The following is a 12,456-nucleotide window of genomic DNA, read 5'->3' as shown; positions in this document are numbered from 1 at the left end:
CAGAATAATTCAAGCGAAATAATAATAAGTACACTTACTTATTATTACACTTACCGTTATGTATCGCAGGCGCTCTGGATCCAGTGAACAGTCATTCAGGTCTGAAGTCTGTGGTCAAAGAAGACTGGTCACTAAGCCCAAAGCTCCTGCTTATATGAAATACAGTAAAACAAAGCAAATGGTGTGGCTTGCTTCTATTGGTCCAGGCCTCGGGAAGGTCCAGTGTACTGCAGGGCATAGGCCAGTTCAAACCAAAATACCCAAAGGTGGGGGTCATCTCTCCAGGGGATGTGCTCCGACTTTCCCGCCAAGACTCCAGTTTCAACTAGTCTATTAGCATTTTATAGTCAGTATCACTCTGATCATTTATTCCCTAACATCAATAACTAGAGTATGCAATGTGCGATCTCTTCGGCGATTGAACCGGACAGCTGCTGATGAATAGGGGATTACAACGATACCAGACATGACACATTTCCTCTAACCTGAACCTTATGTTTTACTAACATGCATTTAACTTATAATATTACACATAAATACTACTATATTTTGACATAAATAACTGTGTTGCAAGTACAATTAATGTGTACTAATTACAAATGCGTGTGTTTGTGCAAACATGTGTAAAAACTGTTATTGCCACGTGTTGCAGCTGGATACGCCCTTCCACGCCGTAGCGTGCTCTATGCATATTTTCAGACAAAGACAACCAAGTTTGCTTGATATTAATTGAAATAACTTTATCCAATTTGTTGACTTTGACAATAATAAGTTGTAAATCTCGCTCCAAGAATAATATTAGACGTCTAGTTAGTATCTAACTAAGTGACCTCTGGTAATGTAACATCAGATCCATACATTGTATGACAAATCCACAAAACAAGTAAGAATTTGTCCAATCCAGAACAGTGTTGGATATGTTTAACTCAATAACAGATTACTTGCAACACTAGATCCATATATTGCACATGAAATCCACAGAATAAGTTGAAAGTCCCTTTAGTGTGTAAGACAGAGGATACAATTTTACCAACTGGGACAATATGTCTGTTTTTTGGGGGGGGGGGGGGGGGGGTTTTGTGTTGTGCCGCAGTGTATTATTTTGAACGCTTTCTATATGTGAGTCCGATGCAGGTCGATGTAGTTGAAATATTCCATGTATCTCAACGGGAGCACATTCTAAATGAAATGAGATATAGTTAAGCCATTTTTATATATGTGTTTTTAATATGTGTCTGTCTACAACAAAATAACTTCAAAGACTCTTATTTAAAAAATCACAGATTAAACGCATATCAAATACACCCAGGCGCATATCAAACGCAAATACCATGTAGTTTTATATACGGTTTCTACTTGTGAAATAACATGCCTTAAATGCATTGCAATGCCAGTGTGTATATGACCAGCATTTCAATGTATCTTTATAAACTGTCTTACATTTATGTGTGAGTTGGATGTGTTTAGATGCATTTTACATTTACAAGTTCAATATGTTTTTGTTTTTTAAACCTGCATCTGTGACAAAACAGGAAGCCAAACACATTTGGTAATGCTATATGTTAGCACTTCAGTGCAATTCAAGTTAAACGCATGTAAAAATGCAAATATGTACAGTTTGATTTGGTGCAATTATTATTTTCACTACTCTGTGCATACACTTTCCTTTAGTCTCCAAACCTTCAAGCGTTCTCTGAAAACCCACCTCTTCAGACAAGCTTATAGTATTCCTCTACCACCCTCTTAAGCTCCCCTATTACCATCCTCTACACAGCTAACACAAGACAACAACCCTCTGATCAACATTGGTACACACATAGCCCACTCAGTACTTTTACCTTTGCGTTCTAGCTGGTCCAGTGTGCAATATGATGTAGCACATGCCCTTGTGTTTCAAACTCCCATTGTCCCATAGATTGTAAGTTTGCGAGCAGGGTTCTCTTACCTCTCTGTCTGTATATATTACGCAGTATTGTTTTATTAATGTTTGTTCCCAATTGTAAAGCTCTACGGAATTTGCTGGCGCTATATAAATAAATGATTATGATGATGATGATGCACTTTACAAATATTAAATGCATGTTAAACGCACAATTTTAACACCAGTGTTTAAGCAGCCTAAAGGCTGCATGAGTTATTCAAGGCAATGTAATATAGGGAAGAGAAGTACATAGGTTATCTCTTTTACAGCTAGAAGAAAACACTGTGCATAGGAAGTGGTACTAAAGACACAAACATTGGAAAGCTAAAATGTCTCTCTAGCGTCCAGTACCTTTCTTGTCCTCTCTTTATTTCACGCTATCTTGTTTCCTTTTTCTTTCTCTCTTTGTCATCACTCAAAATCTACCTGTTACAATGCTCTTGTTATATTAATTAATTTTGTTTTTCATGTATTTGTTGCAGCATTGTAAAAGCCGGGACTGAGTTAACCTGGGAATACAACTACCATATTGGAAGTGCCCCTGAAAATGAAATTCCTTGCTTGTGTGGACATAAAACCTGCAAAAATATAACTATATGACCGTTATATCTTCTACCTAATGTCACAAAATATTGAGGCATATCAAATTGTCCTGTAAACACTTTGTTTTCATTGTGATGAAATATTGTCTTCATTTTCATTTTATATATGTGTAGTTTATTTTTTTATTTTATTGTTTTAAGTGTGCATTCTCTAATTTATTTATTTTTGCTGAGCTTTGTGTGTCTTAACTCGATACTACTCTAATATTTTATAATAATTCATAATATGATTGCCACCTCAAACATGAATAAAAAAATGCCATCATTAATCATGCAGAAAGGAATGCAATGAAATTGTTACTACAACATCGTCAGATTAAAAAACAAACAACCTAGTAAGAAGCAAAAACAGACAAATCATTGTGTATGGTCCTATAAACTATACGAGCTATTCAGTGTTGCTGATTTAGAATTAAATTCCAAAGATAAACTACATATAGCAAGATATGGTTATTGATGAGATGATTTATTTATGTTGAAGGGGTCAAGAAAAGGCACATGCCCAAGCATTTAGGGGGAGAGGCCGTTAGACTGACCAGCCTGTTCTTTTCTGCCACCATTCTATATTTATATGTGTAGGGAACAATGTGTTATACATGGTGTGGGGGGTAAACCACCTCTTTTATCCACTAGTACAGGGTTTCCCAAACCCAGTCCTCAGGGCTCCCTAACAGTGCAGGTTTTCTGGATCACATCTGACATAATTAGGACCACCTGTGGATCTGTTACAATGTGTCAGTCAGTAATGATTACACCTGTGCTCCAGCAAGGAGATATGGAAAACCTGCACTGTTAGGGAGCCCTGAGGACTGGGTTTGGGAAACCCTGCACTAGTACAAGGTTTTCAATAAGCTGATTGGAATGGTTACTTGCAATTGCTTTTTAAGAGAGTTGGCTTCTAGTACTAAGTGATCTGCTATGTTTTGTGATCCTCTAGTCTGTGGGGCATGCATTTTCCCTGCAGCCTAGAATCGAGAATGGCAGCCAACATCTTATGGAATAAGGACTATAATAAAATGTTGCAATTATCTGTACCAGACTACAATTACAATTGTAAAGAAAAAATGACTCCAACATTATCCATGACTTGAAATTATATAAACACAGTTCTGGTTGGCTGAACTGTTTGATTACAGTGGATAGCACCCTAAAATGTAATAATTGAAATTATTTAAATATTTGCATGACCGGTAAGGGTTTATGTATATTTTCAGGTGTAGGGACAGAGTGCCACCTGTGCCTGACTTCATTTGCTTTGCATCTGTAAAAAATTACAAGTCTTTATTTGTAACAGTGATAATTATGGGGTGCTTAGACTTGGTAGGATGGAGAAGAATATATTTTTTGCGCATTGATTCTTTGAGTTGCCTTGATTTTACGCAAGTCGCGAGCTGAAATCCAGCGAGAAAGGTATCGTAATAACGGTATTTACGCACACTATTACCGTAATGACGGTAATAGTGCGCTCACCGCGTTACTTTAGGCAGTAACGCCAACAATTGAATATGCCCCTTTGTCTTACTGCTGCTACCTCTCCTAAACTGATATCCTGTGCATTTCTTCTTCATTTCCAGATAAACAAAGTCTTATTGGTAGCAATGTAAAAATAGTTCTGTATACAGGATCTATATGTGAGTTATGGCTCTGGCACTTTTGAGTTCCCTCCTCAAGTAGGGCATTATTCAGACTGGTTCACTCTTCCTTAGATCAGTGTTAATAAATGTTAATGTAATAATGTTGAAAAAGGGAAACATACATTTTCATCATCATTATTTTGTAAGTTTGGGGAGCTGCTTTGGAAGTCTTTAAATGGATGGGTAAATCAAATTTGGGACTAAATTTAAGCCCCTAATAATTTGTACATGTTGGTTAGCTTACAAAATCCACAACAAATAGTGTCTGTCTATCTGTGGGTAATCATATAAGCAGATCAAAGCATCAACTTTTTAGACAGGTAATTATCTAAAATAAACTAATGGAACTCTAGAATGTATTCATATGACCACATTGCTTTCCTTCTATCATGGAAGTGTAATTATATTGAATTTTTTTAATATAAATCTAAGAAACTGTGTATAGTAATGTGTTTCTTATAAACAACAAAAGCAGGCCCAGTAGCATTGTGAATTGCAATAAAATCCTTTAAATATACTTATCGTCTACAAATGAAACGGATATCAGAATCAACAACATATACATAGGGGCATATTCAATTCTTCCGTTCCCGCGCCGCGTAAAAACTATTACCGATATTACGGTAATAGTTAGCTGGATTTCAGCTCGCGGCTTAGGGAGCTGCGAGCTGAAATCCAGCCAGAAAATTACCGTATTAACGGTTTTTCTGCGCACTATTACCGTAATAACGGTAATAGTGCGCGGACCGCGGGTTTTTGAGCGTTTCCACCGAGAATTGAATATGCCCCATAGATTGTTAAATCTGGATATTTTGTTCTGTGTTCGTTTTTTGTTTTTTTTTCTTTACATGTCTGCATAAAGTTTAGTGACTGAAGCCATCTTCTGGGCGGCTATCATATACTCATGTATCTTAATGATTGTATGGCTCTCTCATGTACTGACATGAGCCTTCTCACTGTGCTAAAGAGAAACTTTCATAGCTACATCAAACTATAGGAAGCGTTCGAGCATAAAATCAAAGTTTACACAGGCTGTATAACAACATCAGTGACTTAGTGGTTAGTACTTCTGCCTCACAGCACTGGGGTTATGAGTTTGATTCCTGACCATGGCCTTACCTGTGTGAAGTTTGTATGTTCTTTTCGTGTTTGCGTGGGTTTTCTCCGGGTGCTCCGGTTTCCTCCCACACTCCCAAAACATACGGGTAGGTTAATTGGCTGCTATTAAATTGACATTAGTCTCGCTTTGTGTGTGTATGTTAGTTAGGGAATTTAGACTGTAAGCCCCAATGGGGCAGGGACAGATGTGAGTGAGTTCTCTGTACAGCGCTGTGGAATTAGTGGCGCTATATAAATAAATGATGATGAACACTAAGAAAAATAGATAACCTTAATGGCGCTTTAAAATAGGTAAAACAGACCCCAGCAGCTGTGCAAGGAGGATGCTAAACCTCCTCAAAAGACTGAAAACCACAATAAAGAAATGAACATTACTTGGGAAACACAAAATTTAGTAAGGCATAAAAACACCTAGAAGAATCAAAAATAAAGTGTGTGTATGTGTGTGTGTATAGAAAAGGTTTTTTTTTAATCTAGAGAAGAAAAACATTGTCCATGAAGCGGTTTTTGAATTCTTGATAGGTGGACTGTATAAATTGGTAAAGTCACATGAGGAAAGTGAAAAAGTGAAGCAAAAACGTGTCATGGTTCAGCAAGCGATGCACACATTGACAGAGTCTGTAAAGGAACTTGTGGGGCCTGATTTATTAAGGAAAGTAAAGCAAAGAAAAAAGGAGTAACTTTGCACCTTTGAAAAATCATGCTGCATTGGAGGGGGAGGTACACTTCAAGTATGAGGAATGATTTATAGTTGAGGTAGGGCATGTCCTAGATCAACTTTAAATTTCAGTATACAAATCTATCAAGTATTTGTGTGCTAGATGAAAAAACAGTATTGGGGTCGTGGCCTAGCAGCTATCTAGGACAGTGTTGGCTAACCTGTGACACAGGTGTTGTGAAACTACAAGTCCTAGCATGCTTTGCCTATAGCAGCTTTTTGCTGGAAGAGTATGCTGGGACTTGTAGTTTCACAACACCTGAAGTGTCACAGGTTAGCCAACACTGATCTAGGGCATACGCATCTCCGTGTAGCTCCTCACCTCAATGCAGCATATTCCTGGCCATCGCCCACTATTAAGCCTTCTGTCGGCTTATACCCTTCACCTAAGTTGCAGTACGTGCCACTTGTCTCTATGGGCACCTTGCTGTTGGCTACATGGCTGAAGTGCTGGCTGCCATAATCCACTTCATTCTAGGTTCAGCATCCAGGGCTGGTGCAGAGTATTGTATTGAGACTCCTTTTGGCTTCAAGCATCGGATCCAGTCAGGGTGGTGACGTTCAGGCAGGTCATAATCCACTCTATAGGAACTGTACTGACAATAGATGGCCTAAAAATAAACCATATAAGCTGTATCTTCATTAGCCTGTCAGCTCTGTCACTGCCCCGACAGCACTGTGGTTGAACACTGTTCATTACTATCTCTAAAGCGAGACTCAGCTGCCACTCGGTGGCTATTTTTCACTACTACACCTATTTTTTCTTTTTTCTTTTTTCTGAGACTGGAGGCGTTAACACAAGACATTTAAATTTGAAAGGAGACGTGACCTGACAGCCATATTGTCTGATGGATTCCTGTAGTTCTTCACTGTACGAGCATAAGCTCCGCATGGCTATCACATGGTGGCGGTCGCTGTCTGCCAGACACCTGATTTCTGGGCGATTTGATATAGCCGCCCATTGCAACATCTCTGGTGACTGTGAATTTAACTATGCTCACCCGAGCTTAGTATGCGATCTCCCACCACCCCTCCTCACCTTCTCCTGCCTTCCTTATTTCACCCCACTGCCGGATCCATCCCTTAGACCTCATCATGTCTAATAAACCAAAGAAAGTGACAGCCGGAACCTCTGCAAATTTCGTCGGATCAAAATCTAAAGCTTCAACGTGGAGTCGGGGATGCGGCGCTCCCCGCCCAGCCATCCAAACAGCGCTGCCACGAGTTGTGCTGATGTCTTCAGGCGCCGATGCGCCGGTGTCTATATAAGACGCCCGTGGCGGCGCGCAACCAGTCGATGGCGGAGTTGATGAAGAAAGGACGTGGAGCAACATCGCGCCAACAGTACAGTACCGCCGCCAGGCCAGACAGAGAGCCCTTGTCAGGGCTATGAGCTAACCTGTCTGGTGAGACCCAGCAACGCAGGAGGGAGAAAGTGAGTTCCGGCACCCATCCCTGGAAGCCCCGAGGAGAACCTACGTGGACATGGCCAGAGGAGTCTCTGGAACAGGTAAGACCCCAGTGGTGACCACTTCTCCTGGGCCCACGTCCGCACTCTATCTCCCACCCTTCAAGAGGGCACAAAGCCCAAGCCCCATTCCAGGCACTAGGCCACAGCTAGGGGGGAGGGGGGGGCATTGTAGTTACCCACGTATAATAGGTAAGAGGCATCTCCTCAGGAGCAGGGCACAAGGCCCTTAGGTAGACCCTAGGCTTTAGATCTAGCCAGGTAGGAAGTGTGGCTCCATTATAGGGCACAAGGCCCTTAGGTAGATCCTAGGCTTTAGGCCTAGCCAGGTAGGGAGCACTGCTCCATAACAGGGCACAAGGCCCTTAGGTAAGCCCAGGCTTTAGACCTAGCCAGGTAGGGAGCACTGCTCCATAACAGGGCACAAGGCCCTTAGGTAAGCCCAGGCTTTAGACCTAGCCAGGTAGGGAGCGTGGCTCCATAATAGGGCACAAGGCCCTTCATTAGGGTCTGAGGCATAGGGCCCATAACCAGGTACAGGGCTTGACCCCCCCCCCTTCCCTCCAGGCAGGGCATGAGGCCCAAGCCAGATAAGCCACCAGTTAAGACCGGGCCCATCCCTCTTCCCCCTCCCGTCCACATAACATGCCAGATCAGGGTAGGAGTACACCTCATATTTTGTGGTTATCGGGTATTGTACTGTGGGGTTTATGGTGTATTAGAGTGTTGTCCGTAGTTACTGTATTTAGGGGTGTATTGTATACTTTGTTACTGTCATTGTTGGGAGTGCACGGGAGGGGGTCATGGAGCTGTACTGTGTTTTCTCCACAGGGACCAGAAGGCGGTGTTCCGTGGGGAAAAAGGTGGTATTTGGGCCGTTCTCTGGCTGCACGCTAGGCCTGGAAGGGGCAGGGAGGAGACTCGCGGTAGTTCCTTCTCGTTCGGTAAGTCCTTATTATCCCTTCCAACCCCCACCCCCCCCGTAGCCCCGAGTTAACGGTAGGGTTCTTTGTTGGCAGTGCGGCACAGCCCCTTTGAGTTCTGGGGCCAACCCAGGTTTTCTGTGGTTCCATTTGGGCAGTGCATCACACCCCTTTGAGTTCCGAGGGCGACCAAGGTTTTCCACGGTTCCATTTGTGTGTCTGGCCTAGGTTCCGACAGGTGTGCCTGCCGGTCCCAGGACAGGCGGTGCCTCGCGGGGTAAGGTGGAGTTCACCTGAGTTCTGGACGGTTCCAGGTGGGGGCCATTAGACCCGGTGAGGGGGGGGGACCCTGTCGCCGACTATTGGGTGGCCCTCACTATTGGTGAGTAGAGAGTTCGGGTGAGAGCGTTCTCTGTCCCGAACTCTTGTAGCATCCAGGCCAGAGCAAAACAGGGTGCCGTCAAGCGGAACTTGGCGAGTGTCCGTGTTCCTAGACGTCGCTCCGGACAGCCCCTTCCCTCCCCATTTGTAGGATACGTGTTTCTGTTCTGTCACCTTAAGGGGCACGCATACCCTGCAGCACGGAGGGGAGAATTCCCGCAACCAGAGAGGATACCTTCCATAGCGGACCCTCAGGATCAGGTGAGAACCTTTCTTCCCAGACTAGGGAACCCTCCAGAGAGGTACCCCCGGATACCATCTCCACATTTTGGAGTAGTCGGCAGGATCCCGACAGGGCTCAGACGACAACGCCGCCCAGGGAGTCCTGCAAGAAAGCCCAGCAACCGGGGGGAACGTGTCCGTACCTCCCAGTGACAGCCCACCCGCATAGAGGTGGGAGCGGTCCTTTCTCACGTACCCAAGTTTGATGGGAGGAATTTATTGCTAGCTGATTGGGAGGAGCGACTTTGAGGGACCGCCCGGCTATACGGCGTGCCAGAAGATATGCTGGCGGAGTTGGTGGCTAACGCGCTGGAGGGGGATGCCCGGCGTGCCGTGCTTCTCTGCGAGCCCGAGCAGCGAAAGACATTGCCGGATGTCCTGAAGACATTGCGCTACTTGTATGGAGATAAGTCCTCCATTGTGACACTGCGCAGACGGTTCTTCACGCGATTCCAGCTGGAAGATGATACCATTCACAAATTTACTACCGCCCTCCAGGAAGTGCTAGCGGACTTGAAAAAAAGGGATGTAAAGGGATTGGGAGATCTCGACCCACTCCTGCGGGATCAGTTTATCCACGGACTTTGCAATGGCCATCTTCGGAAAGACCAATGACCATCTTTGGGACCGGGTCGAAATGATGCTGGAGATGACATTTCATCAGGCAAAAACAACGGAAGACATATCGGAAGGAAGACCATCATTTTTGGATTGTAATTGTATTTTCCAACCATTATCCCGGTAAACGCGCTTCTAATATTAAATCGGAATACGAGTCTGAGGTCGGGACACCGGTCAAGTTTCACTGATCACCGCCAGGAGACTTACCCTACGGTACCTTCATAATACTTGATCTGGGGATCATTTTATGTGGTAACTCCTGTCTCGAGGAGTATAGGTGCAAATCACGGTTTAATATTGAGAGTTGGACCTTAACGTGATGCCATCCACGCTTTCATACTGTTAACTCCATTTTTATGCTGAAATTTTCAACATCGATACAAGAGTTTATGGGATTGTAGCTCATTATTAGCCTCAGACGTTGTATGAGTGTGGAATTATATTTACACCTTTCAGATGCCTGTTAGTTTGTATTTGTCCATGCTTTGGTACTGAGCGCTGTGGGATTGGATATACTGTGTAATTTTGGGTCTTTGGGAGAGTCTCTCCACATGCTGCTTGTAGCAAGTTGAGTCCAATCTGATTTGAGCGCTTACCCTATTTTTTCCACAAACAACGGCAGTTGCTCGGGACGGGGATAACCGCTGTGGCTCAGCTGCTGTCGCTGTACAGCGCGTACACGCCCTGACCCCGCTAACAACCGCGCCATGGGAAGGATGTGTCGGAGACCTGACTGACGTCATTCGGCAGATGAAGGAGGAGATGAGACAAACGAAAAGGGAAATGGGAGAATTTAAGACTGCCCGCGGAGAGAGAGAGAGAATACCCGAAACGGGTCGCGGAGACGGCCATCGGACGGGCCTCGGTGTTGGCAGTGCGGACGTGTCGGACATTTGGCCCGGAATTGACCCGGAGAAGGGCCCAGGTCGGCTTTAAACTAGAAACCCTTGCGGTACTGGGACCCACCGCAGGGAAAGCTGACCAAGAGCGGCATATTGTCAAAATGGCGGAATTGGTTGGAGAGTGTCCCGTGGTAGTGGCTCGCTTGCAGGGCCACAACCAACGGTGTCTGTTGGACACCGGATCACAAGTAACGACGATGACTGCATCCTGTTTCCAAAAGCACTACCGCCATCTACAACAAGAACAGACGGGGACCTGGATTACCCTCACCGCCGCTAACCACTTGCCCATTCCAGTTGTCGAGGTTGTGTGGATGGAGGTGGAACTCTACAGGCGACCTTTGCGGAAATGGCATCATAGTGGTAGACAGCCCGGAATTACAACATGGTCCATTAATTCTGGGGATGAACATCCTGCGGGGATTAGATCATGTGCTGTGTTCAGCGAAAGGACCCACTTACTGGAGAAAATGGAGTACAGCGACCTGTCCAACAAGTGCTGCAACAGGTGACTCGCCGGCACGGCCCAACACTGCAATAAGGCCGCACGGCACCTCTTGGATCCATCTGCACTAACTATCGTCAGACGGTGGTAGTTGTCCGTCCCCCCCCCGACAGGAGCTCTTGTTGTGGATGGAAGTAAGGACTAAGTAGAGCCTGGAAGGTCGGGAGGTACTCCTCGAGCCAGTGGGTTCGGCGGAGACAGAAGACGGCAACGTGAGGCCGCCCATGATTGACTGCGCTCTGGCTCTGGTACGGGATGGACTAGTCCCTGTCCGCTTCTGCATCGTGGGCGACCGACCACAGAGGATACCTCCCAACACCCTGCTGGCTCTGGTCCAACCCGCAGACGAGGAAGAGGTAGAAACCGACCAGGACTTGACGTTGTCACCGGACCTCCAGAAACCGTGGACCATGGTGGTCCAAAAGACCCCCACTGAGCTACCCACCCCTACTTGGAATGGACGAGTGATCTGCGAGAGCATGGATGTGTCGGGGGAAGAACTGTCCCCGAACAAAGTCCAACAACTTGAAGAAATTCTGTGAAAGAGACAACGGGTATTCTCCCGACACGAGGATGATTTCGGTTTTACGGATCAAATAGAACACAAGATCCATACGGGAGCGGCAGTTCCTGTACAGGAAAGCTACGGCCAAATACCCATGAAACTGTACCAGGAAGTCAAGACCATGCTGCGCCAGATGTTGGACAATGGAGTGGTGACCGAAAGCCGGAGTCCCTGGGTGGCGCCCATCGTCCTGGTGCGGAAGAAAGATGGCACCGTCTGGTTCTGCGTAGATTATCGAAAGCTCAGTCACTGCACAGTGCGGGATGCCTACCCGTTACCCTGCATCGAAGAGTCTCAAACAGCCTTGGGGAGGCCCAAATACTTCTCCACCCTGGACCTGGCCAGTGGCTATTGGCAGGTACCCATTGCCGAGAAGGACTGAGCGAAGACGGCGTTCATCATGCCAATGGGGCTCTTCGAATTTTGCCGAATGCCCTTCAGATTGACCAATGCCCCAGCCACCTTCCAGCGACTGATGGAGCGCTGCCTAGGAGACCTGAATTTTGAGGCCCTACTGATTTATCTGGATGATATCATCGTCTTTGCGCACACGATGGAGGAACATCTAACCTTTACTACACCGCTCTTCTACTTCACAGCCAGGAGAGCTAATGATTCCTTAACCCCCCTCCCTCTCTCCTACTCCCCCACTCCTACACGACTAATTAATTATTTAAAGTTTTAATGAATATATCTTGTTTCCTTAGCTCATTGCTTCATAATTAGGTATAGGTTTCCTTTAAAAAGCACACCGTAATAATTTTTGCCTTTTTTATACTGCATTAGGTTATATGATGTTCTTTACTGCTCTGCTT

The 12,456-nt window shown here is 45.1% G+C and overlaps 1 protein-coding gene across 2 annotated transcripts in view; it reads left to right on the top strand.

Moving 5' to 3' along the window:
- The window catches only part of SETDB2 (SET domain bifurcated histone lysine methyltransferase 2), a 35,446-nt gene extending 32,048 nt beyond the window's left edge, over positions 1 to 3,398 (top strand). The window contains exon 13 of one of the 2 annotated variants that reach the window (XM_075199096.1): positions 2,404 to 3,398. In XM_075199096.1, coding sequence (XP_075055197.1) covers positions 2,404 to 2,521 — 118 coding nt within the window. In that variant the 3' untranslated portion in view covers positions 2,522 to 3,398. The remainder of the gene's footprint in view (positions 1 to 2,403) is intronic. The other variant, XM_075199095.1, reaches the window with a different exon arrangement.
- Positions 3,399 to 12,456: the final 9,058 nt, after the last annotated feature.

The sequence above is a fragment of the Mixophyes fleayi genome, chromosome 2, assembly GCF_038048845.1.
Source record: "Mixophyes fleayi isolate aMixFle1 chromosome 2, aMixFle1.hap1, whole genome shotgun sequence".
Taxonomy (NCBI): domain Eukaryota; kingdom Metazoa; phylum Chordata; class Amphibia; order Anura; family Limnodynastidae; genus Mixophyes; species Mixophyes fleayi.
This window is presented reverse-complemented; position numbering and strand designations above follow the sequence as displayed.